This window comes from Rhinolophus hipposideros (assembly GCF_964194185.1).
Source record: "Rhinolophus hipposideros genome assembly, chromosome: 6".
Taxonomy (NCBI): Eukaryota; Metazoa; Chordata; class Mammalia; order Chiroptera; family Rhinolophidae; genus Rhinolophus; species Rhinolophus hipposideros.
This window is the reverse complement of record NC_138052.1, coordinates 46,426,439-46,446,341: the sequence shown is the minus strand read 5'-3', so window position 1 is coordinate 46,446,341 and position 19,903 is coordinate 46,426,439. Positions and strand designations below refer to the sequence as shown.

Sequence of the window (19,903 nt, the reverse complement as noted above, 5' to 3'; positions counted from 1 at the left end):
TAAATCATGTTCATTTGTTACTTGATTCTCTAGGTCTTTGAAGTCATTGCTTTGGCAATATTTCCTTGGGGCCTTTTCCTTTAGCCCAGATTAATCTAAGACATTGATCTAGAGATGTCACCAAATCCTCCTGGAAAGGCTTCAACTGGCCTGTGCTTGTGTGGAAAAATGCTATCTCCTGCTGACAGGTTTCTGGTATCAGCAAAGATGGCCCTACTACACATCCCACAACCAACGTGGTTTGGTATCAGGAGCCCTGATAAGATACTCTATCTGCCTAAAATCTGCCCCATCAGGCTGGTGAGGAAGATATTCGGGCATTCGAGAATGTCTAAAATGCCACAGTTAGAAAATTTATTCCTTTGAGGGCTTCCTATTTTCTGCTGAAAGTGCAAATACCCATGGAAGGGTTTTAAAAATCACTTAAATGTTGCTGTGAGTAAGTTCTTTTGGGAGCAGGTCTAATTCAGGACAGGTTGAGAGCCATGAAAACTCTAGCCACAGTATGGGGATCCAAGGGAGAGAGAAGAAAAGGATTTTTAGACAAGGGTGGGGGAAATGAAGCAGAGGTAGAACCATTTAACTAGATAAGGCCCTAATCGCCTCATTCCTGGACTATCAAAAGAGCCTTTTAAGTTTAAGTTGCTTTTCCCTCTTTGTAACTTTTTACCCACGAAACAGTGAAGTGTTGAGTGGTCTTAGTAAACAGTGAACATAACCCTTCTCAGGGAAGAACTGGCCTCACTTAGTTTCTGGCAGGAAATGAAATGGTTGTGTTCGTTTGCTTTAGGAGAGCCAAATTGCTGTGGGCTTGTTCTCTTTCCAGTAGTGTCCTGACAGCTGTTATTCTGCCTCCTTAAGGGCACACAGACAAATGGTCTGCCAGAGCTTCAGTATATGTTTGTTGGATTGTACTGAGTGTGGAGCATCTGCTCTGAGAGGCAGAGAATACTTAGGAGGGTGGTAAGGTCTCTCTAGTTCCTCACCAGGGACACCCAGGACTGGGGCCAGTGGGATATTTTATTTCTCCTTTTGGGTATCTAGGTTTACATAAATCCATTCTCATTCAAGCAGAAAGAAGCCAATAACTTAAGATGATAAAGTTTTCCTTTGAATGTATTAGAAAGGCATGATCACAAATGATTGTATTTGAAGAATATGTTTGCACTTGTAGCGTTTTTCTGTAAGACGAAGTTTAGAGAACTAGGATAATGAGTATCTTACCACTTTTAGGAAGAACTTGAAATTTCATTCTTTTGAACCTAGGGCCTGGAGAATTTCTGAACTTTCTAAATGGAAAGCTTTTTGGCTTAGTTTCAGTTGGTTAAAATCCTGAATTTCTTTATGTCCTCAGTTCTATGCCATATGTTGAGGCATGAGTTGAGAGGTCAACAGGAATCCTTTTGTGACTATAAAAAGGTAACCATGTCCAAGTTTAATGTGCAGTGTAATGATTTAAGGTCTACTCTGGAAAACCTTTGTATTTATCATTATTTTTGGTCTTGAAATTATTCATTTACAGTGTTCCACATAAAAACTCCAGAGGATTACCTGGGATAGAGTGATTTAAAATAGACAAAAATATAAAAATACTTACTGTAGGAAAATAGAAAGATGAATGAAGAAGAAAAAGGAAACCAGTGGCAAGCTTGATTTTGGCTCTAGCTGAACCTTTGTTTCCTGGAATCAATCTTGATTTTGAGTCTTGCCCTTGGCCCCAGACAGGACCAGTAGATACTTTGTTCGTCCTCCATCCATCCTTGTTTTCAATGCTGAGCCTCCCATGAGCAAGGAGGATTGTCAATCCTACAGGCAAGATTTTGGAAGTTTTCTCAGTTAGATGTTAATGGAATAAACAGGTCTTATTTGGTAAAGGCGTCGATCCCTGAGTATTTTATTTCCTAGAATGTTAGAGTTGGATGAGGGGTGGGAGTGCCAGGAGGGCATTTCGCCTTCATGGAGGGGCTGCTGAATTCAGGCATTGTGCTAATGGTTTACAGGGATCTCTTTAATCCTCACCAGAACCTGATTTTGTAGGTCAGAAATTTTGCAGTTCAGGCCACTGCTTATCGGAGACTTTAAATCCAAGTTCACTCAAGCTAAGTCAGTTAAGCAACAAATATTTGTTGAATAAAGATTCAATGGTAAAAAAGAGAAGCAGTTCCTGCCCTTATGGAACTTCGAGTTTAGACTGATCTGGGACAGTCAGTGCTGTTGCAGGGGTTGGAACCGATGTGTCTCTTGGCTCTTAGTCTAGTATTTTCTCTATTTACATCTTATTTTAGTCCTTATTGAAAAGTCTGAATTTCTTACTGAATATAGTTAAGATTTTATTCAATTATTACAATACCACTGTCTAATTCAGGACTGTCAATAGATAGCCAATTTCCAGAATTGAGACGGCCACTGAAAACTCTATTTTTGACCAAATCCTTAATATCAGTTTATTTTCTTGTGATTGCCATTTAAAAAAGTGTAACACTAGCAAAACTTCAGTAAGCAATGACTTTAATTACTTGTGTGTCAGTAGACATTTTATTGTATGTACTTTCTAGTATAGTTTATTCCCAAAACAATTACCGTTTTCCAGTATTAAAATTCTAAGTTTCTATTTTAATGCATGGTTAAAAATGTATGTTAATAATAGTGACAACAGGTTTTTACTGCCATTACTTATGATAGTTAAAGTATGGATTAGGCAATGTGTTAGGAAATACACTCTACCTTTCTTCTTTTTGCTTCTGACAATCATTGCAGTTGAACTGGTAATTCCATTTAAGCTGCTCTTAATATTGGGACATTATAGTTTCACCGTATGTAGTCAGAAGCCCAAACACCATTTCAGTACACATGGGTACCAGTTGGTAATAATATAATGTTGTTGATTCTGTGTCAACAAACTATTGAGTTGTTTCAAGTCGTCACAGTCACATTATAACGTGACATGATGACATTTATAGAGCCGGGAAGTGATTTGGAGACCTATAAATGCTGTTTGCACCTAGGCAGCATAGGGCCATAGAACCAGGGCCATAGAACTTTTGATGTAACAAATAACCTGCAGGAGAGGCATGTTCTGAAGTTCTTTTTTGCTCAGGCTGTTAAAATCAGACTGATTTTAGTAGAGTATGCACAAGAGATTTAGTGTCATTCTACTATGAAAGTCTTTGCAAATATAACAGATACCGTTTTATAGATTTTCAAGTTAACAAACTCAGCTTACTTTTGACTCCATATAGGGAAACTAAAATCATGATTATATTATGTTATCAAACTGTGTATAATACAAATTACAAATTTTGATTTGTAGAATCGAATGTTCTCTTGCAGTAGTTTTTGGGTGGGGCAGGGTGTAGAGTACGCTTCACTTCAGAGTAATGGTGGATATAAATGTAATGTTTTACAGTATGGGTTGGGGAGTCCCCTCCTTTACTGAATTAGCAGAGAATGACCTGAACATATGAATAGGCTCCCAGGGATTTGGGATTGACTTCTGAGAGTCTTTATGGCCTCTCATGGAGGTCAACCTGGAAGATGACTGTTGAAATGCTGAATTGTTAATTAAATTGGAAGAAACAGTGACTCTAAACAGCAGTCCCTTATAAAAGTCCACAAGTCATCAGGATCTCAAGACTTTATCTTTTGGAAATCATGTTGACTTCACCCATATATTCTAATGCATCATACATTGTTTATTTACTGAGAGTCATCTGGACTGTGCTACGCACTGGGATTACAGAAGTATTTATTCCTGCCCTTAGGAGCTTAAGGTTTGGAATAATGTTCTGTTCATCATAGAATCATAATAAATTACTGCCCCCTTGCTATCATCCTTGTTTTGGCCCTTAATCTCATCTACTTCTTCCATTCATTGTGTATCATATATCAGGTCATAGTAGGAGAATTCTGAGTTTCTGCATATAAAATCCTTCCCGAGATATAACCTGTCACTAGAACGGGAAAGAAAAATACAAAAACACTGTGTAAAACATCAGCAAAACCAGTTTTACAAAAAAGTAATGACATAGTATATTGTTATTAAAAATGTTGACTTCAGTTTACCAGATGATTATCAATACTTGCCCGAGAACAGGCTTTTAAACTTATTGGTAGAAATCTTTCCACATTCTTGCTGCACAGTTTCTTAAGAGTTTTAAACAATTTTTTGTTGACAGAGACCATACATGCCCCTAAGCTAAATGTTCAAGGTTGAGTCACGCATGTGTGTGTACCTCAACTCATCTAACAAGTGAACGATTGGTAAAGGTCAGTGCTTGTGTAAATAATGTAATGCGTGCTACCATAGGCATCGACATTCTTAATCCAAGTTGTCGTCAGACTTGCTTACTGATGTAGAAACAGCGGTTGCTTCTGAGTAAATTATATATACATACCCACAATTATAAATGTTATATTTATATTGTATATACTATATTCCCTATTATATATAACATAGGTAAAAAATACCTGATCTGTACTTTTTGAAAATGTACATATTTATAACGAGATCCTATAATGTCATCCTAGCATGACATTTGTGACCTATAAGCCCACTTAACAATTGCATACTGATCCTATATGGATTTGGGAGATGACTAAATAAAAGTAAGTTACCATTTTGTAGCAAATTGAGGTTAGGGTGCAAGATGCTAGGTGTCATTAAATTTAGTGTCTGGACACTGATCGTTAACCTGGACATCTCTTCTCACCACCCCCTCTTTCATCTTCTCTCTTTTTCCCTTTCTTCCTCTCTATGTCTTCCTCTTCTCTCTTGCTCAAGTCTTTAGAGCTTGGTGTAACTTTTGTGATAGTCAAGAATTAAATAACATGGAGAAAGAGAGAAGGAATGCAGCAAGCTGTTTGTGGGATTTAGTCGAGAAGTAGTTATAAACGATTTTTAAGCAGGAAAGTTGCCTGCCCAGACACGTGTATAGTTGCTTATTTTTCACAAATATCTCTTTTCTTTTTCACTGTTTGATTCCATTGAACCATTTTCCAATAATTTGTATTGCTAATTAAGAAGCCATAGAGGAATACTTTGGGCAATTGAGGCTGGAAATCAGCCCTTTAAAGGGGGGTGATTTATAGTTTTTGTACAAGGTGTATTAAATCGTTAAGTGCTGAAGGGCATTTACTCTTAAGTAGTTTGATTCATTGGGTCCTTATTTACTGAGCAGGCAGACTATCCGAAGTTTTCTTCTGTTTGGATAGCGTTCTTTTCAACACCCTAAGTGTAGCTGTTTGGCCATTTAAAAAGTAAATAACCAGTTAGTGCCTTGCGGGGAGTAGGGATGAAGGTTTTGGGCTTCGTTTTATTACACATGGAAGAGTTCATCTACAGGAACTTCATCAAACTCAGCTGATAGAGAAAGTCCTGGGTGAAATATTCGGGGAAGTACTACTGAGAAGACTAATACAAATACATTTCAATGTTTTGGTATTGGCTGGCAGGAAGTTTTCATGCTGAGTGTTCTTGGTAAAAACTTGGAGATTTTTTTGAATGTTTTATGCACTTAAGTGATTGTCAGTTTACATATATAGTGAGTGTATGTGGCGGGGGTGGGGAGAGGGCATTTGAAGAAATTATTTTGTTCTTGTAATTATACAGATGGGAAAAGTTTTCCCTATAAAGCAGGTGCGTTTAGGACTTTATGTTTCATAGCAACAACCCTTTACATTAATGAAGAACTGCTTGAGGATTTTAGATCTTCAGCTTATGTTTTTTTCTGGTGTGACTCCCCCCACCCCCTCCCTCCCAGTGGGGAAGCCTGTGGATGCACGGTGGAGCATTCCAGGGTGAAGCAGGCCTCCCTGGAACTTAGATTCTTTATCACACTCCCAGGGGAGTTCATTTCACGTTGCTGGTACTAGCAGCTGCAGCCTGATATTGCCCAATCGCAGGCCCTCTTATTAATGGGTGGGAGGGAGTGGATTGCTGTTTAAGAAATTTTATTATCTTTAGAAGGCAAGAATTTATTATAGGGGTTTTCTTAGATGATCTCTTTCATGTGGGTTAAGACGTTTTGAGCTCTGAAGGTCCAAGCTGCTTAGAGGTTCTAAGTTATTCTCAACTGGGAGTGGTACCACCACTCTCAAGGGGTGTTTGGGCCTGTATGGGGGTGTTTGTTGTCACAGTGACAGGGGGATGGGCACTACTGGTATTCCTCGTGTCAGGGCCTGCTTCGCCAAGGGCAACAGAGGAATTGTTTCACCCTAAATGCCAATCACATCCTCTTGAGAACCCCTGAGAAGTGTGATTTTATATATAATGTTCTGCAAGGTTGATTGACGCTGGTTGTGGGGTAGGAGGTACTCAATGAAAAAGAAGTAGCGTGTGAGAGACTAAATAGAAGGGAAGAAAGGCAAGTAGGCAGTGAGTGTTCACATGAAAAGGGAGAAGAGTAGCTCGAGTAGAAAAGGTAGAAACTTAATTTCCCAATTCTCAGAAGTGAGAGGCTAGTTTGATAGTGCATCACATTATTCTGCTGGCTTTTGACCACTGGAAAGATACTTTAAAAATGATTAAGCAATCATTTCAGCAATTTTTGAGATCAACTGGCTATCTTGGGTTGACTGAATTCTGTATGTTGGATGCTCAGACACATTCAGCTTGGAAAGGAGGATGGAGAAAGGACACTAGGATAATTTTGGTGGCACCTGTAGAAGCTGTTGGCCATTTACTATGCAAGTGAAGCTGCTTTGGATCAGGCCTGGTGAAACTGGAGGGGCTGCGAGGTGAGGCCATCTCTGCTGGCAGCCTGTTGGCAAACCCCTCACAAGCCTGCTCACTGAGCTCATGCTCCAGGCAATGATCTGGGGAAAGAAATGGAGCCTCATGCCCTTCTCATGACCAGCGTCTCTGTCCTAGTTCAGGCTGGCATCTACCCATAGCAGCCTTTAGTTTTAACACAGTTACTGACTAGTGATCTCTACGTTTTCTCACTCTCAGCCCACTTAATCGTGTCGTTCTTTTGCTTGGTATTCAAGTCCTTTTATTCTCCATCTCCCCAGCCTTGGTGGCCACTGCTCTACAAGAGGTTCTCTGCGCTTTGTCCATGGAGACTGCTCATTAGGCCTTCACCCATGCGAGGTTTGTCTCTGGTTGTTTGGGCCCTATGCAATGCCCGGTCCCTCCTGCTCAGGCACAAAGGCCCAGTGCAGTCTTGTTCTCCATCATGAAGGCTTGCAGTGACACCAGTTGGTTCTTACTTATCCCTGCTACTTATTTGGAACCAAATCATCTGTGATACGGCACAGCTTTGGAGTCAGACTACCTAGATGTGAATCCTTGATCCTCTGTTCACCAGCTGTGAGATTTGGTTGAGCCTGTTTCCTCATCTATGAACTTGGGCTATCACTATTGTCTCATAGGTTTGTTGTGAGGACTAGTGAGCTAATCTATGGAAAACACTTAAAATACTTCTGGCACATAGTAAATTCTGGGTAAATGAAAGCTGTCGTTTGTTTCGTGAGAAGTGGAATGGAAAAGAGCATAGACTCTGGAATCAGACAGGTCCTGGGTCTGAATCAGATCCTGGTTTTCTACCTCTGTTATCCTGGGGTAAGTTTATTAATGTACTTGAGATTCAATTTCCCCTTCTATGAAATAAGTAGAAGTCCCACTTTATAATATTTCTAAGAGGATCCAATGGATGTGTATAAAGCTTTTCATATGGTCCAATACATAGCAGTTTCTCAATATACAGCAGCTATTTTTTTTTTTTAAAGATTTTATTGGGGAAGGGGAACAGGACTTAATTGGGGAACAGTGTGTACTTCCAGACCTTTTTTCCAAGTCAAGTTGTCCTTTCAGTTTTAGTTGTGGAGTGCGCAGCTCAACTCCAGGTCCAGTTGCCATTGTTAGTTGCAGGGGGCGCAGCCCACCATCCCTTGGAGGAAGTCAAACCAGCAACTTTGTGGTTGAGAGGACATGTTCTAACCAACTGAGCCATTCGGGAGCTCAGCGGCAGCTCAGCTCAAGGTGCCGTGTTCAGTCTTACTTGCAGGGGGTGCTGCCCACCATCCCTTGAGGGAGTCGAGGAATCTAGCTGGCAACCTTGTGGTTGAGAGCCCACTGGCCCATGTGGGAATCGAACTGGCAGCCTTTGGAGTTTGGAGCGCGGAGCTCTAACTGCCTGAGCCACCGGGCTGGCCCTACAGCAGCTATTTTTGCATGTCTATTTAATTTATAATGTATGAATAAATTTGTAAGTTCTATAACATGGATCATTTAGCTTTCTTTGTTTCTTCCACAAACCCTAGAACAATGTTTTGCACACAGTAGGTGTGACTTTTTTGTGACTTTACTGAATCTGACATCATATTCTTTTGGCCCTTTTTATGTTTTAATTGCACTTAAATGATGTGTGTACACAATCACTCACCAACTGGCTTTGTAGTTTTTGCCTCAAAGTCTTTGACTTCTTGAAATGTTCTCTTACTATTGTTTTGCTCTATCAAACCACCTGGGTTCTGAAACAGTAATTTAGAAAAAGCAGTCAACTGAGGGGTTTGTAAACTGGGCTAAAAGAAAAAATAAAAAGAATTCTGCCACCTATTTGGTGATCTAGCTGTGTTATAAAACCAGGCAGATAACATATTGCTCAGAAAGAGAGTAGTAGGTTCGTTTGCTGTGTGTGTCTTGTTTCAGTTCAATCAGTTGAGTCCTTGCCTGTTCCACCAGTTGACATTATGCAGAGCAGGGTCTTCCCCACAATCTGTTACCCTCGGCTGTCAGGGCTGCAGTGTAAAGTTTTGAAAATAAGTCAGCGATTGAATCTTCAAAAGGGGACTGGTCCTGCTCGTGTGGATAAGGTGTGAGAATTGCAGTGAATCATCACCCAACTTATAAACATCGGAAGTATGTATATCAATACAAAGGGAATAAAAATAAAGGACAGAAAAAAAAATGAAGTAAAATGATAGATGAATTAAGGAATTGCCCCTGATATTTGTTTCTTTGAGTTCAGTGAAGTAGGACTATTGGTCATGTAGTGTTTCATGTTTTCAGAAAGAGCACATGTATCTCTTCAATGTCTGGAAGGACTAGCACATGTTATGAGGATCTAGCAGGAAAATAGGATTTGCCATAGAAATTACCTTCTTCTGTTAACTTTGGACAACGATTTATTGACTATGATTTACCTTTCTCTTCTAAGAAGACGATTCGTGAGCCGGAAAAGAAACTTACAAGAAAAGGGTAAAAGAATGAGACTGTTTTTAATATGACTCAATATTTATCTCATAATATTTAAAAAACTTCTGGATATTCCTCTTATTTTAAGTTATTCCAGATTTCATTTTTCTTTGTTTGGATTTAAGATGGTAAACTCCAATTTAAATTCTCATTATTTTCCCTGATGTTTTTTTATATCTCTCATATATAATGATCCCAACAAAATGAATCTCACAAAGAGGAATCTTCATTACCTGTTGAATATGCGTTGACTATCCCACGTGTGCCTAGTCCTGTGCTAGAGACAGTAAAAGATACAGAAGTGGTGTTCTTAATCCAGTGTTTTTCCCTGTCCGAGAAAAACAAATGGCTTATTCCCTCCTAGACATTACCTGTTATTCTAATATCTTAACACATTCTTAGTCCAACACTTAGACTGGAAAGCTTGGGATGTGACTATTTATGAAGAAAGGATTACTCTTGTTTTTTCTCCAGCTTGGGGCTCTATTAGGTTGGAAAATAAATTTATCCTTTGGTCGTCTACAATTTTTTTTGAAGAGATTGAAACTCTGACTTTCCTGTGTTGCTTTTGATTGTTGTGAATTTTCCTTTGGCCAAGAGTTTTTATGTGCAATGTTTGTTGCCAAGTGGACTACTAGTTTCTAGTTGAATTATATGAGCATATGGTATGGATGTCACACCAGTCCAATTGATGAATTCAGTTAATGTTGATAGCAACTTCGGAAAAAAAAATCAAATTTTTACATCTTCATTCTTGAATTTGGTGGAATAATCTCCCCCACCTCATTTTTTTTGGTGTAAGGGAACATACAACAATGACCAGTACAGCGTGGATGCCGCAACCAGAACTGCCAGGTCCAAATCCTGGCTTTACATATATTTGCTATTTGAGCTTAGGCAGTTACTGAGCTGCTCTGGGCCTAATTTCTTCATTTATAAAATGTTCGTAATAATGGCATTTGTTCCATAGGGTTGTTATGAGGATTAAATGACTTAAAGCTGGCAAAGTGCTTAGAACAATGCATGCCATGTAAGCAGCACATGTTTATTTTTTTCATCTTTGCACCATTTATTTTGATTCTTGGGAAAGGCTAGTGCTGGGGACGGAAGTTGTCCATTTGGTTCCAGTGACTCTTTGTCAAATAAAAACATGGTTGTTTTATTTTTTTTAATTAAATTTATTGGGGTGACAATTGTTAGTAAAGTTACATAGATTTCAGGTGTACAATTCTGTATTACATCATCTATAAATCCCATTGTGTGTTCACCACCCAGAGTCAGTTCTCCTTCCATCACCATATGTTTGATCCCCCTTACCCTCATCTCCCACCCCCCACCCCTCTTACCCTCTGGTAACCACTAAACTATTGTCTGTGTCTATGAGTTTTTCTTTCTCATTTGTTTGTCTTGTTCTTTTGTTGAAAAACCTGGTTCTTAACAAAAGGTTTTAATTTCAGCCCGTGTTATGATGTTTTCTTCCTTGGTTTTTACTAGAGGAAGATATTTTAAAGTTATAAAAGTCGTTATTTACAAAACTACCTCTTGGTTAAAATCTGGAGTGGTTGATTATGGATGTTTAGACACTCTTTGTTGAAAAAAGTTTTACGTTTTTCTCTACTTAGATTTTTTTCTGCCATAAACTCAGTGTTTGGCTCCAGTATATGAAATCCATACTCCCCACTTCCCACATTTTTTTGGACTTCAAGTTATTAAACAATAAAATATAGATAATATCTAGTAACTTTTAGGGGGGTTGTGAGTAAAGGCTACTTACTTAAAACAAAACATTCAGAAAATAAGGTGAATACAGACCGATTGAAATCAGGGGCACCTGCAATTGTTATCAGACCAGACCCTGACTAGTCACCAGCAGTTTGTTTTGAAACAGCACTATTCGCTTTATAATAGAATGAATGACAGGCTCCTGACACCAGTGGGGCGTTTTGGTTGATTGCTAAGAGGCCACCCAGCAATGATAAGAGTAGCAGTTTGTTTTTTCTGGATAGATATTTCCAAACAATAGTCATTTGGGAGTTATAACAAGCATGTAAGTTAATATTGAAAAGGTGGATTTGACAAATGAATTATCATGGATATATTGAGAAATTGAGTAAATTGGGTTTGATATATTACTTTAGAAAACTGAGTATTTGGGAGATCAAATGTGAAAAACACTAACTATAAAGAGTTACTTAATTGCAAAATTTCCCCTACCAGTTAAGTTTTATATGTAAGTGATTTTAAATAACTGACTTCAAAGTGCTTAAAAAATGACTTGGGTGTCTATTTTGTGTTCTTTTCATGTTGTGTTTAACTTCATGTTTTAGCAAAAATAACAAACCTCAAAATTTGACTTGGAAGAAAAGTTGCTTAAGGAATAGTACTAAACATATGTTTTCAAAACAGGCAATATATTGTTTTGAGAATTTAATTCTGTATATTTATTTTCTAAGTTTACGCTTTTCTTTTTCCCATAGCAGTGTGAAGGAAGCTCTTTGTAAGTGGACAGATCTTTAGATTGTTATAATTTTTGAACCAGAAGGTATTAGATACTAAGGGAAACAAAGGTACTGAACTTTCAAATGTAATACCTTGGATTATCACAATAGACCTAATTGATAAAAGTGATTTAATATATGTTGTGTTAATAGCTCAACCTCCAAAGCCCCTAATCTCCCATGGAAATATTGCTTTGTAGAACAAAATCCAATGAGAAGTTCTGGGATTCCAGAGTGAATTTGTACATTCCTGAGGGGCATTTTTGCAAGGGAGGTTGTTGTGTTTTAAAGGTAGTTGATAAGAGCCCTGCACCACCAACCCCAGACCTGCACCACCAACCACCATCATGCATTAGTCTATAGAAGGTATTTGGGTGTACGTATTCCTGTACCACTCGGTACCACCATTTAGCCAAGGGAAGTTTCTGACCATTTGCAGCATACATTATAAATCAGGATTGTCTGTCACTACCAGACAATCAGATTTGAACATTCCATGAACAAAGTAGTCTATATCCCCTAGGAATAGATCACTTAACTATGTTTATGTCATGCTGTCGATATGCCTGCATTTACACAAGTCAGGATAGCACATTGTTTATTTATTTTAGGAGTAGGTAATTGGTCTGTATATTTACCTAATTTGGGGTTAATTAGCCACAACCTGAAATGAGTGATTTAGCATGATTGCTTAAATACGTGAGGAAAATACAATTATTCTTCTAACCCCCAAATTACTTCTCTACCGTCTTGGGTTTTTGAAAATAATTTTGAGTCTTCTCCAAGTTGGGCTGGTGTTGGCTGCTCTCTTTAAAAAATTTCCTCCTTGGCACATAATGCATGAGGAGATCACTGGTCAGATATTTGGGGGAAACTCAGGATTTCCAACTGCCAAATTAGTCTCCTGGGGAGAACCAGGAAAATTGAAGGATATACTGGTTAAATGAAATGAACTTGTTTAAGTTATATTCTCTTTCTGGCATCACTAGGGGATAATCACTGCCACTTGGGAATGTGGCAACTTTTAGAGCCAAGTTTATGCACTCTGGTTGTTTGCAGAGATTGTTTTGTTTTTTGTCTTTTTAATTTTTAAATATTTGTTTGCAGAGATGAGTTTACAGACCTGGCATCTTACAAATTCATTAAAAAACAAAAGCCAAAATATGGATCTGAATCTAAGAATGAGGGACCATCAATTGCCATCTATGATTTAGTAACAAGAAGGCACTTTAAGAAAACTATAGGGTGGGGAACTGAAAATAGCACCGTCAAGCAAATGAAAAGTTACTCATGATGTTATCAGTCAGAGATAACCACTGTTAACATTCTGATCTTTTTCTACGCTTTCCCCTGCTCCACATGTGACTTGTTATACGTAAAATTTTTCATTCTTGTCTTTGTTACATTATATTTTAAATATTTCTTTTAATCATTTAGCAGGTCTTCATAATGATTTTATGAGTTCTTAATATGTCAACATATAGATATAAGAAAATTTAATCCTTTTCCTATTCCCTCTTGGATGTCTAGGAGGTTTGCAATTTCCTTTACTATAAATAACAAAGTGATCAAAATCTCTAGTTCCTTAGAAGAAAATACCTAGAAGTAAAAGTACTAAGAGTAAGCACTTTAAAAAAAGAAGATGCATGTCAAATTGCTTTCCAGATTGGTTACATCAGGGTACACTCTTGTCATCAACTGTGTATGAAAACAACCGTCCTGTAGACCCCAAAACAGAGATTCTAATCATTATACAAATATTGTCCTAATTTTATAAAGTGCTATACATTCCTTTCATTACTACTATGTTGAATAATTTTTCATTTTCATTAAAAATTTGTATTTCTTCTGTGAAATATCTGTGTGGCAGTTTTTTTCCCCCTTTTAACTGGTTTTCTGTTGCTTGTGGGATTGCAGACTGTGACAGTGAGCATTTTCGCTGTGAAGATGGGCACTGTATTCCTGCATCCTGGAGGTGTGATGGGACCAAAGATTGTTTGGATGACTCTGATGAAATTGGCTGCCGTAAGTGGGGAGGGGCCAGGCTAAGCTCTGTTTTTACTAACGTAAGTGCTTCAGAGTGACTTCAGCTGTCACAAAAAGAGTTGTGTCTTTAGTGATAGAGTCAGGACTGGGGACAAGTCTTTTGAGACTTGCGTGGTTGAATAGAGGACTGATGGTATTTTTTCACTCCCCTGCGAGGAAGGGTTCAGTTCACATCAGTTTCTATTTTACCCTTAATCCCATGACCTTGATAAGGAAACAAATTTGTGAGTGGTTTTCTGAAACCTATAAGTAACTATTTCAGATTATTCGCTCTGGAAATTTTGTGAACCAATAAGAAAAAACAAAAATAATGTTATCTGACAATAGCCAAGACATGGAAACAACCGAAATGCCCATCGGTAGATGACTGGATTAAGAAACTGTGGTACATTTATACAATGGAGTATTACGCAGCCATAAAGAAGAAAGAAATCTTACCATTTGCAACAACATGGATGGACCTAGAGAATATTATGTTAAGTGAAATAAGTCAGACAGAGAAAGACAAATACCATATGATATCACTTATATGCGGAATCTAAAGAAAAGAATAAATGAATGAACTAATCAGAAACAGTTTTGGAGACATAGAGGAAAAACTAAGGGTTGCTAGAATGGAGGGGGGTGAGGATAAGGGGGAAGGTGAGGGGATGAGAAAACAGTAACCACAAGATGGCCACGGGGTTTTGAAAAGTAATTTGGGGAATGTAATCAATAATGTAAAGATTTTATAGGGTATCCGATGGACACTTGTCCCATTTGGGAGACCACCTCAGGGATGATGTAGATGCCTGATCACTGCGCTGTACACCTGAAGCTGAAGCTGAACAATAATGAATGCCAACTATAACATATATGTATATATATATATATATATATATATATTTACAAGAAGCGGAGTACAGCATTAGGAATAGAGACAATGGAAATGTAATTGCTCAGTGCCATGTCAGAGGGATAGTGGATGGGGGGAGGGGGTTCACACAGTGTGAGGGATATAAATGATAAATGTCTAAGTATTAAAAAAAAAAGAAAGGTCAGGCTGTTTGTATTGATAGCATTAAAAGAGTCATAGGGATGTAATATGTACAGCATAGGGAATATAGTTAATAATATTGTAATAACTAGGTATGGTGACAAATGATTACTAGACTTATTACGGTGATCACTTCGTAAAGTATATGAATGTTGAATCACTATGTTGTATGCCTGAAACTAATTTAATGTTGTATGTATTCAAAATAAATTAGAAAATAAAAAATGAAAAGAAGGTTATTTTGTTTGTTTTTTTAAAAATAATGTTATCTGAACTACTGTGATTTGCAACTCTAGGGTCTGTTTTAATACAAAGGATATAGTATAATTTGTGTGAATTACCATACAGAGATCACAGAAGTGGCTAGTGTGGTTTTATGTTTTAAAAAATTATAGTTAAAAACATGGTAATATTGTAAACCCCCAAATTAACTAATTATAAAACCACTTTTACATGTGTTTCTTTATTTAGTTTTTCTCAACAATATTCAGGTTTTGAAAGTGAGGCTTAGAGAAGTCAAGTCACGTATTAAAGGTCCCTCATTTGGTGCACCAATCCCAACCCTAACGTCCATTGCTTTCCCATTATGTGCATTTGCCATAGATGGTCAGTCACACTCCTGCCATTTAATTCATGAAGATAGGTGAACAGACAAGGGTTACCATCCAAAAATCAGGAAAGCAGGTGAAAAAGTAATTTTTTTTTAAATCGTTGGTCATATTATGGCACAACAGAACTGTCAAACTTTGGTGTAATGTTTGGATGACAAAGCATTTGAAAAGAGGAGGGTAGAGAGTAGATCCTACATAGTTTCTCACATTGTCATGCCCAAATGGGTCACCTGCAGAGTTTGTTAAAGTATAGATTTGGATTCCATGTGTTTGAGATGGTTTCTGAGATTCTGCATTTCTGAAAACTCCCATGTTATGTTGATGCTGCTAGTCTCTGAACCACAGTTTGAGCAAGAAAGTGGTTCTATTTGTAGCGACATAATCATGTACCATCTGTTTGACTTCTCTGGGCTTACTGAGTTCATTTTAGGTTAAACAGTAGGAGCAAAAAGGCAAGAACAGTATATTTTGGGATAAAGGAATAAATGAACAGTTATATCAATAACTCTTCAGAAATTGTTATCATATTTCTGTATCCTATAACAATGATCATAAAAAGTGATAGCAATAACATTACATGGTACTTTCACGTATATTATCTAACTTATTTTTTAATAGCAAACCATGTAATAAGTATAGTCTCCATTTTATGATGCAAACATTGAGGTGCAGAGAACATGCCAAAGATTCTAAAGCAAGGAAATTGTAGAAATAATAATTATTTGACTCTGGGTCTTTTTCAAATCTCCTGGGTTTTCCAATTATCATGGTGCTTTACTATTAGTTATTACAAACCATTTCAAATAATTTAATAATAATTCACGGTTAACTTTTACTTGAATTAAAAATTTTAGTCTAATACTTTTTGTTATAAGTATGTGTGTGTGTGTTTGGGCTGTTCTCTGTATTTTTGTATTGATTTCGATCATCAGTGTGTTGTGATGCCATTGCTGAGATTACTTGACAGGGAACTCTGATTAGGGTCCACAGGCTCTAGTATAATGTTGTTTCCTATTTGCCATCAAATATATTGAACAGAGTTGACATACATTCTTTCGAGATAAGCATTGCTTGTTGTTATAATAGAGTGGATGTTTGACTTCATGAGTCCCTTTCTGGTTTGTTTTAGCTCCCGCTTCTTGCCACTCAGGCTATTTCCAGTGTCAGAGCAAAGAGCTCTGCATCCCTAACTCTTGGGTGTGTGATGATGAGCAGGATTGTGAGGATGGCTCAGATGAACACCAGCACTGCCGTAAGTGTTTATGGAGGGATCTCGCTTTGGTCCTTTGGGCACCTGAAATTGAATCGGGAACAAATACAAAGCACCATGGGATGATTTTCTATAAATGCTGAGTTGGGCCTTAAATAACAATAGAACCCGTGCCAGGAATCTCACTCAGGTTGGACGATATTGAACGTATGAACATGCTGAAGAATTATAAATATACTTCAGCAATTTGGAAATGGGATAGGTTACCAGTCTTTAATTTGGATTATGTTACTCAAGAAAGAAGCAAAGCATTTAAGGGTATCTATAGGTGGGGTCTTTGTGTGGTTGGCATTTGGATGAGTCCTTTTGTTCCTGCAGTATGCACTCTGCTTTCAAACCTTCCACCCGTTCTGCCGCTGTATTAAACTCTCTCCATTTTGACTGAGTGGAGCAAGTAGTCAGGTTCGTTGGAGGCGTTGGTGGTGGTTGCTTCAGTGACTGTTGCTACAGCCGCTGTAGGACGAGCGGCCACAAGAAAGAAAATAATAGTAATGAAGACCATAGCAAGTGCTATGCCTTCCTGGACATCGAGAGGGTTCGGGGCAGTGACCTGCAAGAAACCCTTAGATTCTAATTTCTTTGGGGTCAAACTGGAAAAGAGCGTTTTATTGGGCTTGAAAATAATTTTGGGTGGGGGAATAATCTTGGGTTAATATAAGATGGCAACATGTGAGAAATATGTCCATCATCCGTATCATTTCTTTGCTTTATTTAGGACATTTGTAGAATTTACAATCATTTTTATGTCAATGGGGATGTTTTTAGCTGCAAAGAATGAAAAATGGAACTTAAAAAAAGTAAAGCGAAAGGGAATTTATTATCTCACATAACAAAAAGTCTAAATGCAGGGTTGTTCCAGGGTTCATTAATTCTCGGCTCAATAACATTATTTGGTTTTCTCCTACTTTTTTGCTTTGCCATCTTTAGCCTATCAGCTTTTTGTGATTACCTGAAAGTGGCAGAGTTCCCAAAACTTACATTCCCTCAATTCAACATGTAGAAGAGAGAACATCAACTTTCTTTCCCTGTTTTTTCTTTTTTTTAAATAAGCCAACCTCACTCCCTCCATCCCCAAGAAACAAACCTCAAAAGTTTTCAGTAAGTCTGGGTTGGACCAAGGTGAAAGTTGGAGAAAAGATGTCAGGCTATAAAGACCCAGGGTCAGGTTCTTGACCCTCATTTTCCTCTATGGGAGGAAAAGTGATCAGTGTCCAGTTCCGATCACTGTGTGGCATTCACCTTTGAGTCTCACCACATTCTGCTTCATTAAATGCACATCCCACGAATCATGGACATTTATTATCTCTTTGTTCTGGCTTTAAGATGTCAGCTAAGATCTTGTTGGCTTTTTCACATACTCGTTGTCTACAAAAATCAAAGAAGAAGCAGATGTTTTTGATGGCTACTTCATGTGGGAACTTGTTTAATCGTTAGTAGACTAGTGATGGAGATTTCATGGCCTTCAGTAGGTCCTGAATGCACTTATAAAAGATTGGAAATTAGCCCAGGACTTTTGAATTCAGCATTGAATTCTTTTCAGTTAGGCCACTAGATGCCAAGGGTCTTTTGAGGAAGAGAATAGAAATTCTTAAAATACCCCTGAGTTCGACTTTGGTTTAAACTTAAAAGGCAGACTGTATAATGAAATAGCCTGTTAGGGCTTGTCAGTATTGATCGTGGGTTCTGCCAGCAACAAAGGGATGGTGATCCTTGGGACAAAGTGGTTCAGGGTAAACCAGCAAACTATGTAAGGCCGTGGAAGTTGGTGGTGGTGACAAATGGCAGTCCTGAGGGAGGCATGGATGGGAGCTAATCAAGGCCAAATGGGCATATCCAGATCAGGTTGTTATGTGTCAGCAGTTGAGGTGGAGTGCCCAAAGGGGAGTATGAGATCTGGATGAGAGAGATGGGAGATCAGAAGTACAGAAGGAAGGAAGGAAGGAAGGAAGGAAGGAAGGAAGGAAGGAAGGAAGGAAGGAAGGAAGGAAGGAAGGAAGCTAGGAAGGAAGGAAGGAAGGGAAAATGCCAGATGTAGTAGGAAGCAGGAAAAAATCTTTGTTTCCAGGAAGTTACTCTGGGCTAGCCTCTCAAAGGTCCTAGGGGAAAGATGGGGTGACCTACAGATAGCAGGTACTTAGTGGGAACAGGTTGGGGCTAGATTGAATCTCTGAAGTGAATCTCTGAAGAGCAGTGACTATGCTTTATTCAACTTGCATCCCTAAAGCCTGGCATTTTGTCTGGGAGACAGTAGGTTCTTGATAAATGGATTCTGAATGAAAGAATGGTGGTTTATTTTTCTTTTGGATGGATATGCCATTTTGGTTCTATTTTCCCTTGCTCCCCACACAGAGTGGGAAGAAAACGAGCTGTTGTAGATTGTGATACAAAGTGTGGCGGATGACCTCTTGCTAATAATTATACTTTATAGAGGGGGTGGGAACTACTAAGGGTCACTGCTTAGCGAAGAGAGACTGGAGGTAACTTTACAGCAGTAATTTATAAGCAATGTTACATACCATTTTAAACGAGTATGGATTTCCTAAGGTAATTCTTGCTTTTTTAAAATGATATAAAAGTCTTTATTAGACATCCTTTAACTACAGACAGCATATGCCAATACTATGTTCACTAAGGTCACCAGAGAATTCTGATTGTCAAATAGACTAGGCAATTTTTCTTCATCATACTGGATGGGCTTTTCTATTGTACTTGACTCTGGTCTCCCATGACTTCCCACTGTCCTGGCTTTCTTCTTAACTGCTTTGATCATTCCATTTTGTTATTTTCTTCTATCCAGCCCTGCAGTATTGATGTTGCTCAGTCTGACCTCCACAGCTCTTCTCACTCTATATGCTCTTCCAGGATAATGTCAACCATTCTCATGATTTCAATAACCCTCAATGGGCTGATGACATACAAATCTATGTAGGACCCAGGTTTCTTGCCCACACTTCAGTCTTGTATATTCAACTGCCCGTCGGGCATCTCCAGTATGCCCTAAACTCAAGGTGTCCCAACTAGAATCAATCGTCTCCCTCCCTGAACTGTATCTTTCTATACTTGCTGGTCTACATGTATTATCTTTATTATAGAAATAAAATTAACCACTATACGGTACTAGCAGAAAATGCAAAATTGGTTCAAACTATCCAAAATAGGCAGATCGAGGCTGTTTTCCTTGTTAGTCTAGAATTTCATGAGGCATGTTATTAGACAAAAAAGAAAGATGATGGTAGGTGGATATTA

The 19,903-nt window shown here is 38.2% G+C and overlaps 1 protein-coding gene across 1 annotated transcript in view; it reads left to right on the top strand.

Moving 5' to 3' along the window:
* The window catches only part of LRP2 (LDL receptor related protein 2), a 199,847-nt gene that overhangs the window by 21,707 nt on the left and 158,237 nt on the right, over positions 1-19,903 (top strand). The window contains exons 2-3 of the mRNA XM_081052410.1: positions 13,612-13,719; positions 16,517-16,639. Of these exons, the coding sequence (XP_080908536.1) occupies positions 13,612-13,719; positions 16,517-16,639 (231 nt within the window). The remainder of the gene's footprint in view (positions 1-13,611; positions 13,720-16,516; positions 16,640-19,903) is intronic.